Source organism: Aquila chrysaetos, chromosome 10 (assembly GCF_900496995.4).
Source record: "Aquila chrysaetos chrysaetos chromosome 10, bAquChr1.4, whole genome shotgun sequence".
Lineage (NCBI taxonomy): Eukaryota > Metazoa > Chordata > Aves > Accipitriformes > Accipitridae > Aquila > Aquila chrysaetos.
In genome coordinates, this window is record NC_044013.1 from 5,918,399 (window position 1) to 5,946,168 (window position 27,770).

General features: G+C 42.0%; 2 protein-coding genes across 9 annotated transcripts; one reads left to right on the top strand and one right to left on the bottom strand.

The window, feature by feature from the left end:
• The first annotated feature begins 610 nt into the window (after positions 1–610).
• On the top strand, positions 611–15,558 carry MYNN (myoneurin). Of its 7 annotated transcripts, none has more exons than XR_005933348.1 (9): positions 1,282–1,306; positions 1,387–1,685; positions 3,623–4,425; positions 6,313–6,472; positions 7,201–7,379; positions 7,661–7,744; positions 8,174–8,260; positions 9,987–13,222; positions 13,871–15,558. XR_005933348.1 is itself a non-coding variant. In XM_041126656.1 (9 exons), exons 2-8 carry the CDS (start codon positions 1,420–1,422, stop codon positions 10,253–10,255), a joined length of 1,848 nt encoding a protein of 615 aa, XP_040982590.1. In that variant the 5' UTR covers positions 1,282–1,306; positions 1,387–1,419; the 3' UTR covers positions 10,256–10,278; positions 10,706–13,842. The 7 variants fall into 7 exon arrangements, 6 of the variants coding, with proteins under 6 accessions (XP_029883999.1, XP_029884002.1, XP_029884003.1 ...); XM_041126656.1 differs by lacking the exon at positions 13,871–15,558 and having other exon boundaries at positions 9,987–10,278; positions 10,706–13,842; XM_041126657.1 differs by lacking the exon at positions 13,871–15,558 and having other exon boundaries at positions 9,987–10,278; positions 12,276–13,842.
• Positions 15,559–16,135: 577 nt separating this feature from the next.
• LRRC34 (leucine rich repeat containing 34) lies at positions 16,136–27,342 on the bottom strand. Of its 2 annotated transcripts, XM_030028146.1 has the most exons (12): positions 27,243–27,342; positions 26,798–26,916; positions 25,766–25,890; positions 25,549–25,613; positions 24,689–24,772; positions 22,968–23,096; positions 21,115–21,210; positions 19,384–19,538; positions 19,136–19,291; positions 17,742–17,868; positions 17,281–17,480; positions 16,136–16,636 (listed from the first exon to the last, which is right to left on the bottom strand). In XM_030028146.1, the coding sequence occupies exons 2-12, from the start codon at positions 26,911–26,913 to the stop codon at positions 16,564–16,566; spliced, it is 1,326 nt and encodes a 441-aa protein (XP_029884006.1). In that variant the 5' UTR covers positions 26,914–26,916; positions 27,243–27,342; the 3' UTR covers positions 16,136–16,563. The 2 variants fall into 2 exon arrangements, with proteins under 2 accessions (XP_029884006.1, XP_029884007.1); XM_030028147.1 differs by lacking the exons at positions 25,549–25,613; positions 26,798–26,916; positions 27,243–27,342 and having other exon boundaries at positions 25,766–25,924.
• Between the last annotated feature and the right edge of the window lie 428 nt (positions 27,343–27,770).

Genomic DNA, 27,770 nt, shown 5'->3' on the forward strand with positions numbered 1-27,770 from the left:
TCACGTGTCATTCTGCTCCCGAAACTAATCACAACCGATCCCTGTCGGGCGGCAAACCGGCAGCAGCGCATCGCTAAACCTTTAAAAACACCTTTACCTGCCTTTTTTTTTTTTTTTTTTTTTTTCAGTTGGAAGCACAAGCACGGCGAGACGCCTCGGCGCTGCTGCATCAACAGTAACAACGACATTAAGCCCATTTGTTTTACCAATCCAGGGATGCAGGCCGAGGATCTACACCAGGGGAGCCGACCCGCGGGTAAGGCAGCGCAGCCACCGTCTCCCCGCCGCCGCGGACTCCGGGCTCGGGGACCGGCCGGCAGCGCTCCGCCGCCCCGGGAGCGACTACATCTCCCGGCATGCACAGCGCCTCGCCACGCTGACGGCGGGGCCCGCCGCGCCGCGCTGCATCATGGGAGTTGTAGTCCTCGCCTCCCCGACCCTCCCGGGAAGCCGTTCGCAGCCTCAGCCCTGCCCGCTCCCCTCAGCGGGACGGGTCGCGGCCCCGCTCCCGTTTCCCGCTTTGTCGCCGGTGCCACCGGTGCCCCTCAGCCCCCCCCCCCAATCCCCCGCAGCGGCCCTCGGGAGCGGGACACCGGAAGTCGCATCCCGGAAGCGGCGCGCGCGGCGTCATCGGAACATGGCGGCCTGAGGCGAAGGCCCCCACACACACTTTCCCTTCCCCTCCGCAGGTGCGTGGGGCTCCGCCGCCGCTTATTCCTGCCGGCCCGGCGACGGTCCCCGGGGGTACGGACGGCGCCCGGTTAGCCGTGCCCGGACGCGGGGGACACGGGGGTGGGTGGCGGGGCCCGGCCGCTGCGGGGGCCGCTGCGGGCTCCGGCCCGTCCAGCGGCGAGGCCGGGCCGAGGGTGAAGGCGGGGGGGGGGGCGGATTGTGGCTCGCCGGCACCCTCGACCCCTTGGCGTCGAGGCGGCCCTTCCACCCCCCTGGGCCCCGGTGACAGCTCCGGGGTCTGCCCGTCCCCGGTCGGGGAGCGGGGCTGTGTCCCGGGAAGCGGCTGCCCCCGCCGTCCGAGCGCGGTTTGGTGCGAGCCTCGGGTGGTTCGCTTCTGCTCAGTGCTCCTCGGAGCCCAGTTTTGAGATGCCAGCTCGTCAGCTTAGTCAGGGTAATCCTCTGATCTGGGTGGGGGAGCGTACAGGGCACTGCCCTCTCCCCCTCGTTCTGGCTCTGAAATTAGCAGCTCCCCAAGTTAAGAAGGATCCGCCTGTCTCGCTGTACCTCGTCCGAAAGCGCTGCCACACAAACCGCCCCGCCGTGATCGTGAGCGGATTCGAAAACTGACTCGTTTGTAATCATTAACTTACTCTGTTAAGGGTAAAACAAAGTTAACTCTTGCATGTCAATGAATTTTTTTTTTTGCTTTCCCAGGTCAGAACAAAGAGGCTGCAGCTCGTTATCAAAATGCAGTATTCCCATCACTGTGAGCACCTTTTAGAGAGACTGAACAAGCAGCGAGAAGCCGGCTTTCTTTGTGACTGCACTGTTGTTATCGGGGAATTCCAGTTCAAAGCACACAGAAATGTGCTTGCCTCTTTCAGCGAGTACTTCGGTGCATTTTACAGAGATGCGTCCGACAATAATGTTGTTTTGGATCAGACTCAAGTGAAAGCTGATGGATTCCAAAAACTCCTGGAATTTATTTATACGGGAAACTTAAACCTTGACAGGTAACATACGCTATTAAAGGGGTAAAGAGACTAGGGAAATAAAGTTTGTGTTAAGGCAGTACCGGATTTTTTGTTCTTTGTAGTAAGTTCTGGAGGAACAAATAGTAGTGGATATGATGCATATTAACAAGTTGAAGATCATCTGTTTGTATGTTTGAAAATACCACGTGACATGCGAGTGCCAAAACAGAGGTGTGTTGTCTGATATTTCACTGATTGATAGTTTTAGTCTCCTGGCCTTTCTGTCTGGATAGGGAGGGATTAAAGATCTTGCGTGATTACCAGCAGAGGGAAGGATAAGTGTATTCTTTCTGAAGTTGGATTATGAGAGTCTGTTTTTGCAGAGAACACACAAACTGTGTATGACGTAGAGACTAAAGTCTGAGGAATGGGTGAAGATAGGCACAATTTTTAAAAAATCATGTTTGTCAGAATTTGCATGATCTGTTACTTAAAATCTTAAATTACAGTGCCCAAAAGGAGTCAGAGAAAAAGCATTTCCCCCCCTTACTGCATGGATTTTGTGGCCATTGTGTTGCCTCACATACAGTGAGGATTCTTTGCAGTGCTTTTCTCTCGGCGAAAGAAAAAGATTATCCCTCATGAGGGAAGTGTGACTGCTTAGAAGTATGTAGTCCAGGATTTTTACTCCTTTCTCAATGACTGGTGTCAAATGCAGGTTTAAAAAAACTTTTGTTTCTGCTGAAGTCTGAAAGCTTGTACTCGATAATTTAAGTACACAGATGCAAGGTGGTGGTTTGTTTGGGTTTTTTTAAATTAGCTACAAGCATTAACAGCAATAGAGCAGCATATGCAGCTACGTGGTGAAGTTAGTGATTGATGCTTTGCAAATTATGTGTGAGCAGAAGTGTGCAGCATTCTTTATGTCTGTCTGGGACAGCAGCAGGAGAGTTTCTGAATCCATTCTGAGCAGTTGAGATCTCTGAAGGAAGAGGAAGGTGAAATTACCGTTCTCGCCCAGGGAGAACTATTTGACTAAAGGTGACATCTGCAGGTCTGCCCATGTGCAGCCGTCATCTTGTACTGTATCCCTTTAGGTGATTGCTGCAACTGTCTGCAAATTCTGTTGTCTTCTGTGCACGAGTGACACCAGGAGGGTGTACTTTGAACTCGGTGCTAGTATAATACAAGATACTAAAACAGTTGTATTCATCTACAGAGAGTAATTGTGGCTAGTTACTTGTTTAACTACATTTACTGTGTAATAGATTGTTAGAATGATGTTGTTTACCATTAATCTCTCTTGACAGTGCTGTAAATCCATAAATGCATTGATGGTACACGTTGCCACCTTTTCCAGATCAATTTTTTCTACACCATCAAGGCCTGCATTGCAGGAACTGCAAAATAGAGCACAGTAGTTTAAATGAGGACTTCCGTGGTGTTAATGTTGTCTGTGCGCAGCTGATACAGAATTAAGACTGTTTGCAAATCGTTTTATAAAACAAGATTAATACCTGCCTCACAGAAGTGCCGAGGTGAATGCGCCACTTGTGAATTACTTAAGGCTTTTGCCAGAAGGATTATAGAATGGTAATCTATGCATTTTATTCTCCAGTACTGTGATTTCTGAGCGTTTTGGACCAACAACCCCATGTCTAGCCTCACCACCTTACAATTGGACTTTTACCTTAAAATTCTACAAAAAGCATGTAACTGAAAATAAAATTCTCAGTTCTGTGGATCCACAGACCCCACTAGACATGGGCCGTCGGTTCGGGAGTAGTTGTCAGACTGGTGGTGTCTTGGGGCACTACAGCACTAAGAGATTAGATCTTGCTGTACGTGTTCACAAAGTTACATTTTCTGACAGTGTCACTTTTCTGTAGCTGCGCTGTCTGTATTTGATACGGTTGGTACAGAACAAATGTTTGCTTTGCACAGAATATCCTTACCCAAGTCTTGTTTTCTTGCAGCTGGAATGTTAAAGAAATTCACCAGGCTGCTGACTATCTCAAAGTAGAAGAAGTGGTCACTAAGTGCAAAATCAAGATGGAAGACTTTGCGTTTATTGCTAATCCCTCTTCTACAGAGACATCTAGTATCACTGGAAACGTTGAAATGAATCAGCAGACTTGCCTTCTGACCCTCCGAGATTACAATAATCGGGAGAAGGCAGACGCTGCTTCTGCAGAGTTGGTTCAGCCACAGGCAAAGAAAGCAGCTTTAGAAAAGAAATCTCCTCAAACCAAAAAGCGAAAGAAGAATTTCAGCTCCCCCAAAAGCATACAGAATAAATCCGTACAATATCAGAATGATGTGACCGAGAACACATCCATTGAAATGTTTCTAGATGCAAATAAGCTGGCCACCCAGATCACAGAACAGGCTGCCCAAGGCAGTGATAACTCGGAACTACAGCTGGCATCTGTGGTGGAAAGCGAAACATTGGCAGCGCAGGATATCCTAGTTCAGACGATGGCAGCAAAACAGAAACGGGGAAAGCCTCAGCAAAGCTGTGCACTGAAGGAGCACTGTATGTCTAACATAGCCAGTGAAAAGAACACTTACCAGCTGGAGAGTTCGGGAGAAGAACTTGACCAGAAGTACTCCAAAGCTAAGCCGGTGTGTAACACCTGCGGGAAAGTCTTCTCAGAAGCCAGCAGCCTCCGTCGACACATGAGAATACACAAAGGAGTGAAACCGTATGTGTGTCAGCTTTGTGGGAAGGCATTCACCCAGTGCAATCAGTTGAAAACACATGTAAGAACTCACACAGGTAAGCTGCTGGCCTTGTCTTCATGGACTGTGGAGACCTGGAATCACAGCCTGTGAATGCAGGACTAAAAAGATCTCTGCGTTCTGACTTCTTCCTCTAGAAATTCTGTCTGCTGCTGGTACGCGTACGGGGATAGTACCTGTATCCTGGTAGCATGAAATGTTTCAGCATTTTTCAGTACAAAATCATAGTTTCTACCTTAAATAGCTAGAGAGGACTTTATTAGTCTGAGCATCTTGATTTCTGGAAAGACTCAGAAGAGCTAGCTACCCTTTAACTCTGCAGAGTGATAGAGTGCCAAAAACTATTGCCAGTAGAGCACGAAAAACTCGCTGTACTTGATACCAGAATTTCTGTTGCTTTTTTTGAAACTTCAAATCCTAATATATGTTTGATAACAAAAGCGGGAAAAAGTGCGGTCTTGCGACAAGTCGTTAACTTCTCCCATAGGGCCTTCAAAAAAGGCAGGGGAGGTGGCTGAATTACTACAGCATTTGGGATTTTATTTAGCAAAATGTGCAGTTGAAATGTGTGATGGTCTTATGATCTCTGCATTTGATAACATTACCAGAAGTTTGTGTTGTGTCAAGAGCTACTGAACAAAACATCAAAGAGAAATCAATTGTGAACACTTAAACGTTAAGACAACATGTCTGACTTAAAAAGATTATGAACAGCAAATTGTTGGGGCCTGGGAAGACATATGGGAGAAGTACCGGGCTTGTCTTTTCATACGTTCTTCCCTAGAGATGGAAGACTTGGTGCCGGGTTAGTTCATTCTTCAGGCTGATCTGGCATAGCTGTTCTTCTGCTGTTGCCTTTGCTGCTGTACTTAGCGCAGTGAGCAGCAGAGGGGCCTGGTTTATGTAGTTTTCTTCCTTTTGTGGCTGGCATTCAGAATGCTGAAGTAAGAGTCAATCGGATAAAAAGTTGTTTACTTTTGCTCTTTTTCCCCTTTGGAAATCTCTGAGCATTGGCCAGCAGTGGAGCTCTTTCCAGGAAGCTGTGAAGTAGGAGATGTTGAGGTACAGCTGCAGAACACCTTGCTCTTTCTGTAACCGAGGGGGAGAATTTCCAATATTGTCAGCCAGTGACTAACCAAAGATTCATATGTGAAATGGAGCTTGTGAGCAGTATTCAGGGACAGTTTGCTGGTAGGAGCGTCGGCTGCGCTTTCTACTTTTGAGGGTGTTGTACTGGGAATTTTTGCATGAGTAGGTAGGGAATTTCATGGTGTTGGTTGCTAGATGGATGGCAGGTTAGATGTCTAATGCTTTTATTTTTGAAGTTTTTTTGTACACAGTATACTTAAGAATTGTTGAGTTCTTGGTCTGGTTGTGCACTGCCATGGAAATGCAGACAGGCTCTTTTATACTGTCACCTAAGACTGCGGAGCTGCACCATCTATTACATGACCACAATTGACCACTAAGAGAACATGAATAGTCAGAAAAGTACCTGTAGCATTCTACAGCAGATGCTAATGAGAAATTAGTGAGCACTAGACTGTACGTTGAAGACCTGTTGCTGTTTGACAGGCAAGAAAAAGCAGATGATTTACTGGTCGTTCATCTTAAATGTTCAGAATCATGAATAGACAAAACCAGCTAAAAGTCTGAAAATGTAGTAGCATTCTTAAAATAGTATGGGGAGAATGGCACTGTTAAAAGTATTGTTACCTTTGTTTCCCAAAAGGTAGTGTGTTAAAAAATAGTCTGTTAACCGCTGTATTCCTGGCATGTTCCACTTCAGCGGACTGATTACGGGATGTTCCAAGATGTTATCTGTAAGAAGTATTAGAACGGACACCTGAGCTTTGGTCAGGTAATGGATTGGAAACCTTTCTTAGGTAAATGCAGAGAGCACAAGGGTTTTATTTTTCACTAGGGGAGAAGCCATACAAATGTGAGCTATGCGACAAAGGCTTTGCTCAGAAGTGCCAGTTAGTGTTCCACAGTCGGATGCATCACGGAGAAGAGAAACCATACAAATGTGATGTCTGCAACCTGCAGTTCGCAACTTCAAGCAATCTGAAGATTCATGCCAGGTAGGCAAAAGTGACATCCTGCAAATGCTTATCCATGTGTTTATTAAAACAGAATAATTTACTCCAGTGTGAGCAAGAGTTCCACATTCACAAAATTTGGTCATTTCTACTCCTTTTCTCGTGGGTCTTCTCTCACACTGTGTAACAGAGTAATTACATCTGTGGACTTGCTCGTGAGGGAAGCGATTTGTGATTTATGAATGTTGCAGCCTACGCGCTGGTGTCCTTAGGGCAACGATGTGGGTTTTGTTTTAAACTGCTTGTAGCACCAAAGAGGAGAGAGTTCCTTGCTGGGAAGTGAAACAGAACAGTTCTCACTGTTCACTGCTATCTGCATGGGGCTTTTTTAATTTTTGGCAGGAGCAGGAATTACATTCTCTTGTTAGGAATCATCATTTTATCTTTCAGTACACTGTAACGCAAAGCATGGCAAGTTCTCATGGTGCATGTTACACGTGCAGGGCCTGTAGTTCAGTTCAGCTGCCACTGAAATCACGGATGTGCTGATTCCCAGAGTCAACAGACAGTGAATTTCACTCCGTTGAGAAACTGCTAACTCAAAACCAAACTCACAGTTGTTATCTTTTTTTTTTTTTTTTTTTTTTCAGTTCACAGAACATTAGCACAAGGGACTTTGGGGATACAGTTCTAATTGAGGAAAGTTACTTAATCGTGTGTGTTGCTTTCCTTTCTGCCGGGAGATCGCTGATGTCTGTGTCTGTTCACAGGAAGCACAGCGGCGAGAAGCCCTACGTGTGTGATCGGTGCGGTCAGCGGTTTGCTCAGGCCAGCACGCTCACCTACCATGTGCGTCGCCACACGGGAGAGAAACCTTACGTGTGTGACAGTTGTGGAAAAGCCTTTGCCGTCTCCAGTTCTCTCATCACCCATTCCCGAAAACATACAGGTAAGGTGGGGCAGAGCACTGCGGTACCGGAACAGGCCTGGCAAGGGAGGACTGGCTGCCTGCAGAGGGGTTGGAGATGGGTAATGACCCGGAAATCTGTAGATTGGGAGTTAGTTACCTCTGGAGTAGTCGTCCAGCTTCTTTCTCATGTTTTTTCCCTTTGACTCCAGTTTAGGGAGCTCTTTCTCCCACTGGACATCACCTCTGTTTCATTTTGATTTGTTCTTTATGTGTATTCTGGTTTATATACTGAAATAACAAACTCCTTGTGTTTCCTTTAGGAGAGAAGCCATATATCTGTGGCATTTGTGAAAAGAGTTTTATTTCCTCTGGAGAGCTCAATAAACATTTTCGGTCCCATACAGGTCAGTTTCCAGACAGGCTGCTTCCTGCACTATAAATAATATTCTACCTTTACCCTTTTGCCTTTAAAATAAACTGTGTTGTGCTGTACTTGAAAGTAGCAGAGTTTCTTAATTTATGTATCTCTGTGTTAACATAATTTAAAGAAAATATTTGTGAATTTTTAGTTGCCTTTTTCAGACTAGTATCTGTGTAACAGTGTAGGTGGTGATGTATGATCATGGCTTTACTTCTAACGTTTGGGGGTTTTTGCTTTGTTTTAATCGATTATTCTGGAAACTATTTTATTCTGAATACAGACACAGAGACAAAATAACAGACTTACAAAGTTGTATTTTAAAATACAACATTGAAATCCATTATCCTACGTCTCTAACTGTGTTTTCTTTGAATTTCAAGATTGTTCTAACTGCCAGACAAATTTTTTTCAGGTGAAAGACCATTTATCTGTGAAATGTGTGGAAATTCTTACACAGATATAAAAAATCTTAAGAAGCACAAAACAAAAGTTCACACAGGTGAGTTCCTTGTGCAAAGAAAGGTTAAGAAGCTACATCAACTCTTTTGTCTTCAATGCTGAATAACATTTTTCTTGCTCATCTGTGCCTAAAATTAGAAAATAAAAGATTTTTGGATAGTAGCTCTCTTTAGAGCCAAAAACATCTGCTTTAGAGGTACCCAAACCTTTTAAAGCATAAAGTACACACTTTAAAGTAGATTCAAGACAAATTTTCAAGCATTTGCATTGCTGTAGCAAACACATGTTGAGCCACATAGAAGTGGATTGCTGCTGACAAGAATTTCTGTACGTGAATATTTACTTTCTTCTCCTAGTAACTTGTGAGAGCTTCCCCCATGAAGGCGTAGTCTGAGTTGTAGGAGATTTTTTACGTCTTTTGAATATGCTGAAGGAGTACGTCTGTACGGGGGTAGTAACTGAGGTGAACAAGGCATACTGGTTACAAGAATTACTTTGCATCTTGAAGGCACAAGTATTTTTAATGTGACAGTGAAAGGTTTTTTTTATATATGCAGTCAATGTTAATCCAAGTCTGAGCTGGATTAGCAAACACACGAGATCAGACAGCTGGCAAAATGTTCCCAGCTGCGAATACTGCTTTAAAAAGACTTTTCAAATACATTCAGTTCCTATTCTAGATACCAGATTTTGATTAGGAAGAAATTTGACATATATTACTTGCCTATGGTACAAAGCAGAGAGATGTTCAGATAGCCAGCCTCTTTCAACGCAGGCTCCATGCACCTCATTACCTGTCCGTCCTTAAGTGTATTAACCATAATTCCCTCGCCTCTGTCATACGGAAAAAGGAATAATAGGTGTCTGTGTACGTCTGGATTGGGAGGGAGAGGATGAGAAAACATGAGTCATATGCAGAGGCACCTTTCAATGTCAGAAGCCTGAGAAGCCCCGTTTAGGAAGGCCCCAGTGCAGCAGAAAGCCAGTGGAAGCAAGGGTGAGGCGAGAGCAGCAGCGAGTGTGGAGAGAGTGTGAGCTGGGAGAGAGAGCTGCCAAGGCAGGTCCGCTCTCGTGGAGAGGCAGAAGGCAGACAGGAGTGCTTCACCACTGAAATAACAGGCGTCGGAGCACGCTTTGATAGAGGAAGGGTCAAATATCTGATGTGGCTTAATCAGAAAGCCGTCCAAGAGCAGTGGCAGACTGCATTCAAACAGGAAGGCGGTGAGGAATCCGTTAACAGTGATTTCAGTTAAGAATAGCAAATCATTTCTCAAGTGACTGGATAAAAACTGTAATGGGTCTGGCTGGTATGGAGTTAAATGTTTCCTTCTGAAGAAAGTTATGGATAAGTGGTATATTGTACATTGCTATCTCAGATAAAAGAAGATGCTTGGATGTGGCTGTGATTCTTAGATTTTCAGGGGTGGAAAATCTCAAGGAAACCTTCATAATTACATTTTTTCCAAAGTTCCTTTGTTCACTGTCATGTTAAGGATTTGTTATCTTCTGTACCATGCCAAGTAGAGATCAAGTTGGAATGCATCATCTGTCTAGTTGTCATGCTACAAGCAGCAGAGGATGTGATTCTCAGTGCTTACGTTGTATTTACAGCTCATTTTGGCTTCGCGGCACATTGAAGCCACTGACAGCCCAGCTGCCCAGGCAGTCTTTGACACACCAAGTGTTTGTTCTGACAGTCATTTGAAAGGGAATTTGAAGAATTTGCGCAGGAGCTTTGAATGTTTCTTTCTTTTTTTTCCCCCCAGGATCTGAAACTCCCCCTGATTCTAATGCACTTGATAATTCTTTCAATGAACAAGAATCCATTCAGAGTCAGAAAAGTCCTTTATCGGAGTCCATAGATGTGAAACCCTCTGAGATGTCTTTAGCACTTCCTCTTCCCATTGGGACTGAAGACCATCAGATGCTGCTTCCCGTGACGGGTAGTCAGTCTCCTTCATCAGAAACATTACTAAGATCTGCTGTGACTGGATATTCAGAACCTCAGTTTATTTTCTTGCAGCAGTTATACTGACAGTGCGGTACACAGCCATCAAGGTAATTTGGTAGTGAACTTGCATACGTTTGGTAAGATGAACATAATCAAGCAAGCAGTCACACTTTTTGAATTGGACTTCTTTTTTTTTTCCTCTGTGTAAAGACACTTGTGAGGCATTTCCATTGTGCAGTGCTGTCTTTTGGTTTTTGTTGAATTGTGCTAATCTACAATCAAATTTCTATTTGCAATTAACACTGATTTCCAGGAGACCATTCCTCTCCAGCAACACCTGCCTTAAGAATTCTTTGTTAAATATGTTAATGTATTTTGGAGATCTCCTCCCATGCTCCTTCCAATCTGATGTGTCACATTGTCATCTGAGAGCAGACATTTTAAGCCATATTTGATAGTTTAATATTAACCCAGATGTGTAAGGGGAAAAACGTAATTTGAATGTACTAACAAGCTTGTACTCCTGCATTCCAGGGTGATACAATGGTACATGATGGAAGGTAGGCCAGTGCTCTGGTGAGGTGCTTGCAAAGAATTACTGCTGTCTGCCAGAAGTAGCCATCTTCAGTTTAATTCTGACCAGAGGGAAAGAAAGTTTTGTGTATATTTTCTGGGCAAGGCAAGTAAAGGAGGGTTAATTTTTTTCTGTAGCATGGTAGGTCAGAGGGTTCTAATGGCATAGATACTACCGGATATTCTTTCCAACAAATCACTTTTTTTGTTGTTTTTTTGTTTGTTTGTTTTAAGTGAATCCAGCATTGTTGTATCTTGCCCCAGATTTATTTTTCACGTCCCTAAAATGCCCTGGTTTTGGCACAAACAGCAACATTTGCTCAAAAGGAGAGCTGGAACATGCATGTTGTAGATGAGATGAAAAGATGCATTGACTTAATTGTGAGGCATGAATCATAGCTTCGTAATCCTTTTACAGTAGTGCTGCTTCCTGTGCTAGACAGTAGGTACAAAAGAGGAAGTAAATCCTGCCCTTCACTGTGAAAACAGTAAGTGAGCGCTATGTGAGGGGACATTAAGGAAGAATACAACAGAGCAGATTGATATTCTTACAGGGAAGGTTTTGTTAGAGTACGACTGATTTGTTTTAATTAAAGTATTTATGTATTGCTTTACCTCTCATGTCACTTGTCCACAGTCACTGCACAAAACTGGTATCTAGCAAGACCTGGGTAAAGGTAGGTTTTATTACTAGCAATGTACATTTTTAAAAAGCAACATTTTTAGTGTCTTGGTAGGGTCATTAGTTAAAGACTAGTTGACAATAGGAGTACTTTTATACTCCATTTTGCCAGTTTGTGCCATTAACATAATGTAAGCATTATTTAATTAATCATCAAATAGTAAGGAAACAGTCATAATACTGTACCAACAATGCATTTAAAGATATTATTTGTTGGTTATTTACTTGGTGCTAGCATTTTATTTCCACTGATGCCTTGTGTCCAGACACTGATAAATAGAAGAGCATAGGAGATACCTCTTAACTGATTCTGTTCTACATGGAGTAATAATTAATCTGCACCTTAATTAAACAGACTTGTGAAAAATTTCTCGGAGGATTTCATTTAAATATTCTGCAAATGGTCCCTTGACTCCTGAGTGTGACTACAGATTTTTTTTTTTTTGTTAAATTTCTCTTCCTACTTGTTTGTAATTGTAAAGTAATAGACTTTTTGCTTCTTTGTGTTAATCATCTTAGTATGTGGCACGTTTAAAACTCTGCTTCTTGATCATATTTTATGCTTTAATATATGGCAGATTTGCAGATAAAGTCTACTGTGGACAGCAAGGACTACAACCGTGTTCACCAGGAACATTCTTAACGCAGGCATCTCTAACTCTGTCCGCTGGAGCTAATTACTGCCATATCTGCCTGACCTTCGTTTTCTTTGCTTACCTGTACTACCACATTTATGAAGAGCTGATGTCCTTCATAATGCTGGCAAAGGACAATGGATTAACTTCTCTGATTTTTTTTGTTTCTGTTTGTTTGGCATTTCCCCTTTTCCTCCCCCCTTTTCTTTTTTAGCTTCTGTTGTTGATGTAGCACCTGAAGGATTCCTTAGCCTTGCCATTTAAGACTGAAGAACGACAAAGACCAGGATCTTGACTCTGTAAAAAAAGCAAACGCTGTGTAGCTTGTCCTAAGGTTCCTCTTTACTTTCTCTCTCTGAAAATAGAGCAGAAGTCTTGGGATAGACATAGGCTTAGTCATGGATACTGAAAAAGAACAATACCGTACAACCGATAAGTTTCATATTTAAACAGCTTTGGAAGATGAACTGATGATATGCTGCTGTTATCTGAGGAAAAGTATCTGAAGATTAACATATCCAAGATAAATGACCACAAGAGAGAACTAGCTCTGGAGAAAAAAAAATTTTTAAAAATTACATTCCTACATAGAAAATGCATTCCATAACAATGTTTGTTTGGACTGGTTTTATATTTCTAAAATTATAGCTTATTACTATTACTGAAATTCTTAGATTTCAGACTTTTTTAAAAAATACAGTGCTTAGATTTATACAGGATTTGTTTAGATACTTATAACAGTAACACTTGCTTTATTAGTCATTTAGTTTTCTTTATAGACAAGAAGATAATCATTATTTTTTACAAGACAACAATTTTAACCTTTCTTAATAGAATACACAGGCTTGTAGTTTTGTCTTGGAGCAATAATTTAGTGACCTGCACTCTTGAGTCCCCATCTGAGAGTCTTGATTTTTATCCTCATCTTTCATGAAGATATCTCAGCTGCTGAGGTATGATCTCTATGAACTGTATTCATTTACTAGAATATAGATTTTAAATATATATATATATATAAAAAAAAAAGTTTGTAGGTGTGTTCAGGCTGGGTGCTGTAGGACCTGAAGAAGCAGGTCCGTACTGTACCTTTTGCCAATAGATGCATGGAAATCAGCTGCACATCTAATTCCTCGGCTTAAGGATTCTGAGTTCATTTTGGAGGTACAAGGTTTATAACAGTATTGATAACTTCTGTAAGGGATTAATAAGGGAAAGCATGGAATCTTTTTAGGCAGACAACTTCTTGAGACCTACCTGCAGAAGGAAGGAGGGAATTTTAATAATTCCATTAACAGTAATGTAGAGAAAATGACATGATTTGTCACACCGTTGGCACTGAAGTCAGTGGAAGTTTTGCCTGAATAGGTTAGCTGTATCTCTGAATTGGCTGTTCAGAAATTCTTACGTGAGAATAGCTCCTTGTATGACACTAGCTTCCAAATTTTTGCCTATATGTGGGCACAAAGCATGACAACTTTTCTGAAATCATGCGTTCCAAAAAAAGTATGGACAAGGCCCATGGTAAGGGTTTCAGGGCTGTGATCTTGGAGAGGCTATTGATAAGCCTTGCAGAATTAAGTTCAGATAAGGACTAATAACTGATTTTTTTGGTTAAATTATTTTTAAAGTATCTTTTCATGTATATACAATTTTTCCTCTGTTATTTGTATATACCTCAACTCTCAATTTTATAATCCCCTGGGAAGGGAGGGAGTTGTACATATTTAGCCTGAAGTGTTTTATGTTAGACTTTAATAAACTTGTTTTGTAATTTTCCCTCACCTTGTGTCTCCTGTTTATAACTGTAAGGGGTAGCAACAAAAGAAGGAGGGAAGCAGTCTAACATAACCACCATCAAAGCACCCTGTCAGAACGATGCGCAGTAGCCCTTGGCGCAGCATAATAACACAGCAAGGATCACTACATTTTCTTTTTGGCAGTAAACACACCTGATTTTTCTTATAGAAGATATCTTGGGTCTGCTCAAACTAAATTAAACAAAAACTTTAAATACAATCTAGTATAATGACTCTTAGGTTAATTTTTTTCTACTTGTTTTGAGGTGTTGGGGGTGTGTTTGGGGGTTTTGTTGGTTTTTTACAGAGTGCTTTGAAGATGTATATTTTATGCTAAAGTAGATATTCAGTGAATTTCTTTGTCGGAATTTGTATCTTAATTTATTTTTACGAGATTGTTTAGTTTTGCAGAAGGCGGTATGGTGGCTAGAGCACACAGTAGGACTTAGGGAACCTGCACTGTGCCACTAGTCTGCTGGATCAGTCATTTTCCTTCCCTTTAAACTGGGGCAAAAATGCTGCCTTTCAGCAAGGTACTGCAAGTTCTGGAAGCTGAAACAATGGTTTACAGAGCAGGATTATGCTTGCTTCAGCTACTAGAATAACTTAGTCAGAAGAACATGGCAAAAAATTCTAGCCTGTGTAAATTCTCTCACTCCAGAGAACACAAGATACACCTTAAGAATCTCAAGGTTTCGTTTTCAGAGAAAGGAAAGCAATAAATGTCTCTGGCGTAAGACTCTTTAAGCAATACAAGTTTTTGCACAAATAATTATTTTAGTTTGCAGGAAGCTGTTTATACAAAATTCAGTAGGAATTACTCTGCAGACCTGTCTTACAATGGAATATCAAAGTAAACTAAAACAAGAGCTATTTTTATGGATATTGTCAATAATGCAGAGTGCTCTTATGGGCTGAGCATCTTGCTGTTAAGGGTTCAGACGGAGTACAAATATTTCAAAAACATATGCTAGCATTTTTGAAAGTAGATGCCATTTATCCTGTTACATTTTGTGTATGATATTGTTGCCATCTTACCACATCTACTAAAAATAAAATACAGCTGTTGGTAGAGCTGGGACTGAGTTGGTAGATTTTAGTCCCTGTTACCACAGCAGATTAACAAATGTCATTCATACAAGTAAATTAAGATGCAATTTGGGCAATGAAATTAGCCTGAACTTCATACACAGGACAAGGGAAAGAAAGATGTATGGAAAAAGTACACCTCGATCTGAATCCTGTAGCAGTCTTTCTGGCAAGAAATTCTATCCTCAGTGTCAGTACTGAGAGTACTCGCTTTAGAATATCACAGTATAACCTGCAATGCTCCAGAGCAGCAACGCTCAGAAAAATACCAACTTTGATAATACAGGCTTATCTAATTATTGAGAAACGTCAGAATTTTCATAGCATGCAGATTCTTAAACAATCACGTTCAGTGTATCCTCAACTTTTGTTCTCGTTGCTCTGTTCTTCCTGTTTAACAATAGTTAAAACAAGCTCCTCTGTAGCATAGGGTTTTCATAGTGTGATGTGTGGACTTTGTGCTTAACAAGATGACTAGAGGTTAAGATGGCCCTGTGCAGGTAAGTAGAACAAACATACCTGCTCTGTGGGCTTGCCTCTTAACTCCTCTAATGATACCAAGTGCTTTTTGGAGCAAGAGAGCCTGACTAATTTGTGTTGGGGGGGGCGGTGTGTGAAAAAAACCAAACAACAAAACCCTCCAGGTACAACAGCTATCAGTAGCACCTTGGTCATTTCAGCATGGTAAGGGGTATCCATACCTCTCCCTGTTCCTACACTACCACTGTGATAATACAGATCAGAACATCAGCAGTTACATCACTGCTGCTTAGGTATTATTGTTGAAATTACTTTATCTTTTTCTCCTCATACTTCAATCTCGTAGGTCTTTTGCCTGCATGCACATACATTCACAGGTTATTCTGTTACTTTATACTAATTTTCAACAGGCACATTTAGACATGGAGAAGAATGGACTAGTGAAAGTCTTTGAGCAAACCTCTGCTGTCCTATTTGGTGACTTTTTCTATTTAGGAGCATAGATCTAGTCACTTCTACAGGTATGAGCGGAGTGGGTGGAAAAAAGAAACAAGCTGAGTGATTCCCAAACTTCTACGAAGTCTGTATCCAAGCTATTAAACTATGTTTAACTACCATTACATGCATATGTTGTCTTATTCATGTGTAGGAGTTGCCACGTGGCTGTAATGATAGAAATCTTTTTAAACAGTTCTCAAGAGACAGGAAGAAATAATGACACCAAGTTTGGTGGTGGTTTTCAGTTGTACTACACGAAATATATACCTGCGGCAAGTTAATCAAAATACCGTTTATATCCCAGTAAACTAGGTTCACTAGCTTTAAAGTTCCAGCATTATAGTGGCTTAATGCTTAAGGTCACTTAACTTGGTTCAAAAAAAGGTCACTCTTGGAAAAAGGTCAAGAGCATGCAGTTACTAAGTAAAAGGAGAGAGTATGTAGAGCACAGCAGCAACAAATGGATTTACCCAAACCTCTCAGCTTCAGCAGGAATCTTGTTCTACAGCATATCTGATTTGCTCTCAAGCAAAGCTGCTGCCCAGCGGCAGTCCTGGGTGTAGGTTTTTGTCAGTTTGATCTGGCTGGCTGTACTCCAGCCTGCGCAGATGCAATACAAATACCTGTGGGCTCTCCCTGCTATGTGGAAACCTGAGTGCAGAGACCACAACAGCCCAGGAAGGGCAACGGCAGCTTTTCCTCTGCAGCAGCCCTGTGGAGGAGGACCCCGTGGTCATGATACTCCATCCATAGGCCCTGGTGCTGCTCTGATCCAGCCCCAGCATCTTTTTTTAAATAAGAAACACTTGATAAAAATCCTGATTTGAGAAGGTCTCCTAAATAGAGCAGAGTAGTTCAGCTGCTAGGAGTTCAGTTCATGCATTTGCACTGCTGCACTCTGAAGTCTTTGCATGCCTCTGGTCAGTGACTGTTTTACTCCCCATTACTGTGAAGAATACCTAGTGTCAGTCTTAGTGCACTATGCTGTGGTGAAAATGTTTTCCTCTGAGCATGTCATTTCACTAAATTTATCTATCACCTAGGAACCCTGGAACTACAGCTCATCACGGTAAGGCAAAGGAGATAGCGTGCAATAGAAATGACTGCAGCAAAATTAATGCATTTTCATATTAATAGGCTCTTAATCGATTGGGCATTATTTAACAACAAATTTTAAGGTCATTGGTTCAATATTTTATCTCTAATGCCATTTCAGGCAGTTTTAGATTCCTTCTAGACTAAAGACCCTGAAGAAACAGCATGCAGCAAGTCTGATCCTGATATAATCTATTTTACTAGAAACCAGGTAGGAAAAGCTCAAGCATATGGAGTGCATAAAGCTGCTACCTCACTCACAAGTATTCTGAAACCGCAGCAATAGCCAGCCTGGCATTAGCATCTTTGTTTGTCACCTCCCCACAGCTTGGTGTCCAGTAGTAATGCTTCTGAAGGCCATGGGAGAGCTCTGCAAGGTGAACGTGCCCATCCACTTCATATGGTTCCACGTCTGTACAATTAGGTTTCAGGCGGCCCATCTGAATTAATTCTGAAAATGCCTGAAATGAATAAAACCAAGAATAGTGTAATATTCCACTTCGACTGCTGTGAAGGCTCTAGAAGATAACACACAATAGGAGAGTACATTTCAGTATCCTGACGTCCAGTGAGTTTCTTTACAGCACCACCATATTATAACTAAAAAAAACCAACACATAGTCAATCAGGTATCTTGTTCACTAATTGCTGTAGTCTTCCCAGTGACAGAACAAACAAACAAACCCCGACCCCCTTAAAAGAGTTCAGAAGCAAACACTTACCATACAGGTGACTTCATCAAATTTGTTCCCCCAGATATAAATATAGGAAAGTTCCATGTTTGTTTTCATTGCATCTGAAAGAGCTACAAGTCCTTTGCCACTTATATTGTTGCTTACTACTGACAACCTAATAAACAGAGAAAATAGTTATGCAAATGTGTGCCAAACCACAGAATTGCCATCTCAGTTAAAACTAAGAGTTTAACTGATTTAATTTATATTGTATCACTATATATTATTATATATCATATATGTATATTGAAATTTTATATTTGTTGTTAATAATTATTTATTTGTATCAAGGCCAGTCCTACTATAAAATCTTTTTCAGGTTGCTAAAGGCAGTTTGGACCACAGACTTGCACTATTTCTCAAGGCAGTTCCATGACTCATGCAGCCAGGTTGTTCACTATTTAGTTCTTCAGTGTCAGTGACTTACTGCATGGTGGCCAGGTGTCATCTCTAGTCTGCTTTGAAGCCCAAGCCTTGGCATTTATCCAGGCTAAGCTTTGATCTTTGTGGAGTGGCAGTTATTTTTATATTAGTGAACCTGGAAGGCTTTCAGAGGCACCTAGCAGCCGCCACCTCCTCAGTCTGCTACTTAAAACTAGTGGCTTCAGGTAACACCTTTGATCAGCTTTTACATCCTGCCGGCGCGTGGTTTAATGCGGGCTACAAAATACACCCTGATGGAGAGATTACAGCTCTTCTGGGTTCACCCAGAAGCTAACTTAAACAGCGGATTTTCTTAAGTGTTGAAGATCAGAATCAACAAATATAGTGCCTTATCCCTGCATGGAATCTGATTATCTAAAAATTCTGAAGATGTACAGCTCTTGCTTGTTTTCGTTTGTGCACCACAGGGACCTGTGCTTTAAAGATGCAGAAAGAACTAAGAAGATCTAATTGCCTTCCCCCCACACACTCCCCTTAGAAGGACTGTAAAAGCTGTGAGTCACATGTAACATGAACCACTACAAAACTGATCTAAGCTTCAATCACAAAAAACCCTGAAATAGAAGGACAAGTGTATGTCAGGCCACACAGCAATAGATACGAGATGAAAAAAAGGAAGTACAAGGAAAAGGGGATAAAATGAGTTATGAGTACGCCTGGCAGTGCGGAAAGGTGAACACGAGGCATTAGCATGTGGGACTGAATGGCATGTCCTGGCCTAGTGTTTTACTCCCTTTTGCTCATGTGAAGCCACATGGGAGTTCATTTCCCCCCAGAAGGAAAAATGGACCAAAAAGTTTGGAACTTCCTGACTTTTCTATTTTGATCAACATCAAAGCACACAGTTTTGATGTCAGTTCAGCCACTGCAAAGTCCAAGTTTCTTATACTCTGAGTTGTTACACCTGCAGTCTATGGGGAAGTTGTGTAAATACTAACGCCTGAAGAGTCCTGTTGTACAAGGTCAAGGCTTCACTCAGGTAGAACGCTCCATCATCTTCTATTCGGTTTGCATTGAGATCTAGGATTTCCAGGGTTTGGTTCTGTTTTAGTAGTTCTCCCAGAAATTTTACACCATCACAGGTTATTTTATTACTGAAAAAGAGAGATGCACGCTTTTTTTAAAAAAAAGATGCTAAGAAAATGAGTTTCTAATGTTAATCAGGGCTGTGTCACGTAACTCTTACCAGCTAAGATCAAGGTATCTCAGGCTGGAGTTTTCATACAATGCCTCACACAGTCGCTCTACACCAAAGTTTTTCATTTCATGCTTGCCCAAGTGTAGTTCCACAAGAGAAGAGTTATTTTTCAACATCAGAGCTACATGAACTGTGGGCTCTTCCTAAAAACATACACTCAGTTTTATTAAGCTGTACTTTAAGGTAAGGTATCATCTTGCTTCGGTAAAGGGGAGATGCACAACTAACAACAAGATTTGGGCATCAGTAGTGTTCTATTTTGTATATTACAGCTTTGTATTAAAAATAACCAGAAAACCATATATTATGATAATGCTGAAAAAAAAAAAAAAACAGACGTATTTGCAGATTTACAGTACTATATACATCCCTGCAAATATCAGAAGCATCAGTGTTTGAATCATTATGTCTAATCAGTTTTCCTCCCAGTCATCATTGCTCTTAAAAAACTGAATGTTTGAGTCAGTCTTCGCTAACATTAAGAGAATTTTGCCATGATGTTAATCTATTATTTCTTAAAAAGAAACAGGATTGCTAGGGGAAAATATGTCTTGTCACTGTAAGACAAAGTAAGTTAATTTTGAAGTTGTCACATTTAGTTAAGAAAATACCCGAGTGAATTCGAGAGTCAAAAATAAGGCAACAACCCAGCGGCCTCAGAAAGTGATAGGTAGGAACGATGGCTAATAGAATGTCCCACAGATACAGACCAGGCCCTTAGTGGCCTATATTTTCAATAACAGTAGTTTAAATTGACTTCTGAAACCAAGTTTAGGCAGATCAAGCCCTGTCTTAGTAGAAAAGAAAGAACTAAAATGTGTTTCAACTGTTAAATACACCTTTGAGAATTTAGGAAGATCTGGCCTTCGTGACAGTTTAATTTTGTTATCCTGCCATCAGGAAAACACGGTACCTATCGCAGACACCTGACAACTGCTGCCAGTCTGGTGAAGGCTCCGCTGCAACCAGCTTGGTGGCCAAGACTTGCGCAGGACCAGCCATGCACAGAAGCTGCATGTCTGCAAGGAGAAGCCCCACAGCTCTGTGCACCTGTACAGATCCAGGGGCCTGTGGTGCTGGCCCAGCAAACGCTGCCTTCCAGATTCTCTTTTCAGTGCTCGATTGTTTTGGAAGGTTTGTGTCTTTGTTTTGGCTCACAAATGCGTCATAGGTTTTAAACTGATGAGGTTCATTCACTTGTTAAATTCATGCTTCAAGTTCACATAGTGAAACGACAAAACCACACAGCACCGTGAGTATGGCATATTGTTGAAGTGTGCCTTTCTTCTTTAGGCTGCGGCTCTGGCAATTGCCCATGTATCGCACTGCTCAGATAAACAGCAGTCTTTTGTTCTTCCCCTCATTTCCTGCTAAACAGCATTTACCCCTCAGTTTGCTGAATAATACATGAAACTCTCCATGCTGTAACAGCAGAAGGAATACTTGGTTCACCAATACCAAGCCAGCTCCATTAGCCCTTTATTTAACAAATGCATATCTACCAAGACAGAAATTTTTTAAAAATTAACCTTCTAGTTAAACAGGGGCAGCCTGTGACTGCACAAAACTTGGCACAGAAAAAGAATATTTCTGCAACCATTTACTTCACTTTGTAAGGAAACCCAGAGACCCGTGTAGTTCAGATGTCCATAATATTTACATCAGTACTGACTTGACTTCTGTCTTTGACTGAGCTGACATTACAGTCTACTTACATACCTCTTGGCTGTATAGTAAAGGACGATTTAGGTTTATTGCTTTGACTGATTTGTTCTCAGTCAGGGCTGTTGCTATTGCTATTAGACACTGCGTACCCTGGAAATGAAAATAAACTCTTTAGAGAAACCTGTTCAATGTATAGATCAAGCTACTAAATTACCATGACTTCTTAGAATTGTCAGAAGATCAAAAACATCAAATGAGGTCAGATTGGAAATACTATTATTTCTGCCTCCATGTACTCTGGAGACATGCAAGTGCAGTAAGCAAGTGCTTACAAACACAGTGTATTTTCTGATAATACCAATGCCAACTCCCTGTGGAATAATAGAGTGGAATTTGACCAAGAAGCACAAATGACCAGGAAAATTGGCAACTCAGTAAATAAAAAGCAACAATAATGCATCTCAAAGATACTTGTCCATTTAATTGATCCTGTATTTTGGTTTTCCTGATTTATGAATTAAAATCAGCTTATGTGTGTTCTCTAACGTCTTTGGTAAAAGTCTTAGGTAGCATTTATCCACTAGGTAAATTCATACTAAATGCGAACTAATGTGGTACAGAGTAGTGAGAGTCTAGAATACAGGCCAGTTCACATTTTTGCATTTCCTTCTTGTTTGCTCACTAATTTATATTTACGTTATTTTCCAATTAGGCTGGTCTACACCCAAAGCTATTTCATTTTAAATCAGTTTTCTGACAACTCCCTACCAAGCATAAGTATATTAAGCATTCAAATAGATCCTACGCTGGCTGCACTTTCCTTGTTTATATTTTTATAACACCCTTCACAATTTCTGAGAAGTTTTCAGCCCTCCAGTTTAGGAGCAAATTCTGTAATTCCAGGAAACAAATATAATAAAATTTTCATCGGACCCCAGCTCTCTCCCTGCCTCCAGGTGACAGTCATAACTGTTAGGTTACAGTCAGACTTACTCCTTCTGCCCAACATACACTTCATTATCTCCCAAAAAGATGAACACCCTTAACAGGGAGGCTAAGAGTGGCCCATCTTAAATTTTACTCCGAGCTCGGTTAGAGCATTCTCCTGGAGGGCAAGATACAGGACCAAATTCTCCCAGGCAGGGAGAAGATCCACTTCCACCTTCCAGCCCCGCTGATGTGATCATACAAGGACACACCATCAGCCAGGCGCTGGGACCTTGCACCAGAGGGAGGTTCACAGCTCCAATTGCTACCTCCTGCTGTACCCCACGGGTTTTTAAAAGCCATCCACAGGCTTTTACTGGCTGGAGCAGGAAGCACCCTGCATAGTGCATTGACCCATTTCCACACGCCCGACTTTCCCTGTCCGCTGTGTAAGAAGGCTCAGTGCCCAACTCTAGGAGATGGCAAGTTATCCAAGATCAAATTGGGTGCCTTTCTACTCAATTCAGCATTCTTGTGCCTATGTCCTTTATGGATCAAGCTCTGACAGGAGGAACAGAGCTATGGGACTAGGTGACTTTCAGGCATTATAGCACTGCACACTTCAGAAGGAAAAGAACCTCCAGGGAGTAAGAAGCCCTTTCTTCAACATGAATCACACAGGACTTAGCATAACAAAAATGAAGAGCAGAAACAAACCTTGGAAAATGTGAAAGCCAAGCACCTGAATTCCCAGGGACATAATGGCTCTAATATAATCAGTTATGACTTCAAAAGGTGTTTTATGCAACGTACCTTTCCAAGTACGCATTGCAATATTATATATTGTGTTACCTCCAGCTATAACAAAATGTAAAATCAATGACAATAGACGGCATTTTCCCTCAATTAAGCACTACAGGACCTTTGTAATACCCTTGAAAGACCTATGTCATTGCTGATAATTTTACTGAGTTACTCACCATATCAGTGTCTCCAAGATCCAGCTTCTCTAAGGTTGAATTAATTTGTAGCATTGAAGCAAAGAACATCCCACCTTTGTTTCCTATTTTGTTTCCAGTCATTCTCAAATACACAAGAGTTTCATTCCTCTAGACAAAATAATAATAATAATAATAATAAAATGAATTCCTTTCAAATGGCCTGAAAAACAACGCTGTCCTTTTTCCTGTGAATCCTGCTGGTTGTCTACACAAAGACAAAACATCCCTCCGGAAGATTTGTGTCTAAGTGATAACACTGACTAAGCAGCTGGCTCAGGCTCCCTTTAGTGGAATCAAGTGCATGAGAGTCTGGAAGCAAAACTCAAGTATTTGAAAACTTTTGTTTTTCCCAGGTTCACGAATTTCACTCTCATGAAAATAATCCAGGTAGATATTTATGCCTAAATTGGCAACTGAAATGCAAATTATATCAAAACTGATTTAAATCTGGTAAGCGTATTTTAAACAAGAATATAATTTGCTTTATTTTTCACAGTCTTTTAAATCACATGACCAGTCAAAGCTCAGTGAAGCCAGTCACCATTGGAAGGACTACTTGGTGCAGAGTGAAACCAGTGTGTAAGTCTTTGCTGGACTGGAGACTTCACTGGCAATATAAAGTTCTGATCAGAGGTCTAGAAAAGTCAGCATCTTTCCCCTCACCCTCCACAGAATTTCAACGGATATGAAATAACTATTCACTGTTAAAGCCCTAAATGCAATGCAGAGTAGTTTTGTGGTTTTAATTCCTCAGTACCACCATAATCACTCATTATCAGAGATTATGATTAAGTGATTACAAAAGTAGTTCTGTGAGCAGCAGAACTAATGTAGCCTGATTTCACAGAGCTTTTTTGTCTTCCACGTGCCCCAGTACCCGTTCCTCTGCTGCAGCACCTCGCTACAGCATCTCCTTCCCTCTGCCTCACTCAATAACACACCCCATTTACCCCCAGATCCCCCCATGCCTGGCCCAGCAGCGGGAGCCCACGCAGCCAAAGGGCTGGTGGTCAGGTCCTGCCACCCGCCCGCTCAGCAAACGCTGCCACGGAACTGCACAAATAGCTTTGGGGGTTGCTTGCAAGCCCAGTGTTGTACTATCTACTGTACAAGCTTAGCGTTTTGGAGGCCTCTCAAATTGAGTTGAAATCAGTTCAGAGTTCAAAGACTACGAAGGAGGAAGAAAGAGCTCACGTGAGTCTCATTTCACAAACACAATGATTCTTACACACAAGCCTCATTTCATTGGGAAACCACATTAAAAATAACAAACGTGTTTTTATGCTGCTGCTGTAAGGCAAAGTTTTGAAAACATGTCTCAGACATCTTGAATCAAGACAAATATTGACATCAAGGTACAGGCAAATTTAATACAATTTAAAAAAAAAAAGAGGAAAAAACTGATGGCATTATATATCCTATAGCATAGCATTTTTCACACAGAAAAATCCAGCTGTGATAGTTGTGATAATTAAGTGTTAATGGCAGCACAGAGAAACCTTCTCTTGTGTGAAATCTGATTTCTGAAGTCTGCCTTGGGAAAGCAAGCAATCCCTGTGATACAGAAAAATGCTGAACGGACTGAAGACAGAGGGCCCTTTCAGCCAGCTCTGATGTTGGCAGGACAGCTAGTACTGTTCGTCAAAAGCAAAAATATCAAACTAGATGCCATTGTCTAAATCTCCCAGACAAATACTCACATGGAGTGCTCTTGCTATCAGCTCTGCTCCGCTTGTGCCAATGTCATTAAACATCAGGTTAAGGTACCGCAGAGTGCAGTTTTCCTTAGGAACGAACAAAGCAGAAAGCAATGAGACTTTTTTCCAGAGCATGCCTGCATTTTTCAAAAAGATGCATCATACACATACTGACAACCTCTGTCCTTTCCTGCATTTCAGGCAGCCCCTGATTTGGAGAAGTAGTAAAAGAATGCCAAACTATGTCAGATAATGAGGGAAAGACAGAAAAACATGTAGCATGTAGGTCCTCATAGGGCTTACAGAAACCACCCAGGAACCCACGTGCTCAGCACGACCAAACGAGGCAGGTGGTCAAGCTCAGATGCAGATCTTCAGGCATTTTGTGAACTTAATGGCACTCCCTGAGCATTAGGAACACAGGCACTGAGTGGCAACTCACCATTTTCTGCCTGTATTCCAGTGCTTACAATGATAAAAAGGCAGTATTAAAGTTTCCCATGTTTAGGCCTACCAAAAGGCAAACAGAGATAATAAAGTATCTAAAACAAAGGCATTGGCACACTTGACAATACCATTACCCCCTTTGTTGAATTGAACTGTAAGCCTAAAAGCCCCACAGTTTATTCCACCGTTCTTTCTTCAGGAGATCCTAACCTAATGTCCAATGGTTTTCTACTAGAAATTAAAAATCTCCCCAGAGAATACAATCTGAGATTCTAGTACAATGGATTTGGACGTGAAAGTAAAAATTAATGGAATTTTGCCAAACCAATGCAGTCTTGTCTCCAATACACTACATATAAATATTATCACAGCCAAATAAATTACAAGTTGTTGAAAGATAAACATCACTTTGGCACCTGGAGGAACGTTGCCATGTTCTTTGCTCCAGCATCAGTCAATACATTATACCTAAGATCCAAACCTGAAAAAGATGAAGAATGTGACAAATGCGTATCTACAATTAATTGATCTCTAAACAAAAAGAAATAAAGATGAACTGAGGCTGAAACCAAGACTGCTTATGTTTTCTCATATTAGCACAGCATTATCAAACATACATAAAAAAAAATTTACCTGTGACGAACACAGTACTGCGTAAGACAGAGGCAAGAACTTGAAGATCATCATCTGTAACTCTCTGCACAGGCACTAGACGATTATTTCCAGCTATTTTTAATGTGATCCCTTTTGTCCCTCTGCTGTAACATAAAAACGTAAGCACATGGGGAAAAGTAAAAAGACACAGAAAAATGAATTCTCTCTCCAGATAAGGAGTGTATCCATGCTTGCCCTCACTGATGCATTTGCATGCAGTTAGCTGTTGCCACTACCTTTGGTAACACCATGACAGATGATGTGATTCAAGCTGTACCTCAGCACTGTCCTTTTTGATATCTGAAGACAGTGCACAGCCACAAGACCACGCTTAGCACACATGCACAGAAAGCAGGAAGAAGCAAGGTAAGGGAAAGGCAGGTGGAAGTAAAGACTATCCTGGAGGTTACCTCATCATCTCCTTTTTACTTGTTCTCTTTCCTTTATTTACTCTACCCTGCCCTCAGGATCAAAACCTAACACAAACCATTTCCCTACGCTGTATCTTCTCACGTTTTCTCTCCAAAGGACAGTTAACTTTGACCCCAGGAGCATCCATGAGAGGAAGCCTTACCTAGCCACAGAATGAGAGAGAGTTTGAGTGGTTAATACCTCGGCAGGATTCAGAGACAGTTCAGGGAAGCATTACCAGCTGGAAGCTAACTGGATGCAGCTGAGGCTTTTTAAACAGGAGGGAGACAAAAGGAAGGGAGTTAGGAAGACTAGACACGGGGTTTGGCTTCTCTAAGGGACACAAAGGCACCATCCTGTACGTTTTTCACTTTTTTTGATTTCACTGCTTGTAAAGCTGCCCAGAAGGGAAATATAGCACAAACTTCTGCCAAGATGATGTCAAGATGAGTCAAACCAGAACTTCAGCAGTCAATGCTAAATATGATTTGTGTTTAAGCCTGAAACTGCATGAACTTTCTCATCATTTAATTCCTTGTCCTGCTGTCGTGTTTAAGGCTTTCAGAAGCATCTGAAACATACTGTTTGTTATTTCCTTACCTTTTATCATTTTCATCGGCTTCTTGAAGTACGTGAGCAATGAAGGGGTTTTCAGGCTGGCCCACGTTTTGACAGGCCCGCACATAGTGCTGGCGAAGATCTGGACGAACTGCCATGACCTGCTGGAAAACAAAACAAAGTGTTACCGCATCGTTATGGCAGCCTAGCAACATCACCATGGACCCAAGCACTGCTGTGCCAGGTTCTGCATAACAATAAAAACGGGCTTGGTCTGAAAAGGGTTACAGCTCTTGGTATGCAACACAAGAATAAGAGATAGATACAGGCAGACAGGAAAAGCGCAAGGAAAAATAACCGTGGATTTGTGGACGTGCTTCTGATCCGCCATCGCATAGGATCTGAGCTAACAGAGAATTAATATTCACGCAGGCGAGTCCTTTTTTCCCCTGTAAAGCAGCTGGGCCCCCGTCCTCCGCAGACCTACCTGAGCAATCGACGCCCGCACCCTCCGTCCCGTGGCGTGGCCGGGCTGCGCTCCAAGGTTAACAGCGTTCCGTGGCCGAGAGCATCCCGGGCCCTTCCCCAAGAAGGAGCTGGCAATGGCAGCCGGGCGCTGGCAGGAGACCCCACGGCCGCCTCGCTCCGTGGGATGGCTCGCCCCCGGAGTATTTACTTAGCGGTCTGCCCACGGTCTCCGAGGAGCCTTTGCAAATATTTCCGTGGTTACGCGGATTAGCAGTTACTTCAAAGGTGGCCGTGCCGGTCGTTCCCACCAAATAAATCCTTCTAGCCACCTCGCTGCTGCCCCTGTACGCGGGAGGGGGTGGGCTGAGGTCGCACGGCTCTCCTGTCCCACAGCACGTGGGGCTCACACCCCGGTACCGGACTCCGAGCCAATAAAAAAAATAAAATACTCTCATGCAACATCTGAATTAGTCTGGGAAGCCCAGCACGGGTCTCTCCCCACGGTGGTCGCTCAGTTCCTCCTCCTTGTCCTGGCAGCACATGGAAA

What these genes read in the sequence shown, in the direction of transcription:
- MYNN (XM_030028139.2), top strand. Translation starts at nt 1,420, where the DNA reads ATGCAGTATTCCCATCACTGTGAGCACCTTTTAGAGAGACTGAACAAG. An exon ending in CCATTCCCGAAAACATACAG is followed by an intron (nt 7,380 to 7,660) that starts GTAAGGTGGGGC and finishes TGTTTCCTTTAG; the next exon opens with GAGAGAAGCCATATATCTGT. An exon ending in CAAAACAAAAGTTCACACAG is followed by an intron (nt 8,261 to 9,986) that starts GTGAGTTCCTTG and finishes TTTTCCCCCCAG; the next exon opens with GATCTGAAACTCCCCCTGAT.
- LRRC34 (XM_030028146.1), bottom strand. Translation starts at nt 26,913, where the DNA reads ATGGCAGTTCGTCCAGATCTTCGCCAGCACTATGTGCGGGCCTGTCAA. An exon ending in TGATAGCAAGAGCACTCCAT is followed by an intron (nt 23,097 to 24,688) that starts GTGAGTATTTGT and finishes TATTTTGTCTAG; the next exon opens with AGGAATGAAACTCTTGTGTA. An exon ending in ATCTTGGAGACACTGATATG is followed by an intron (nt 21,211 to 22,967) that starts GTGAGTAACTCA and finishes TTTCATTTCCAG; the next exon opens with GGTACGCAGTGTCTAATAGC.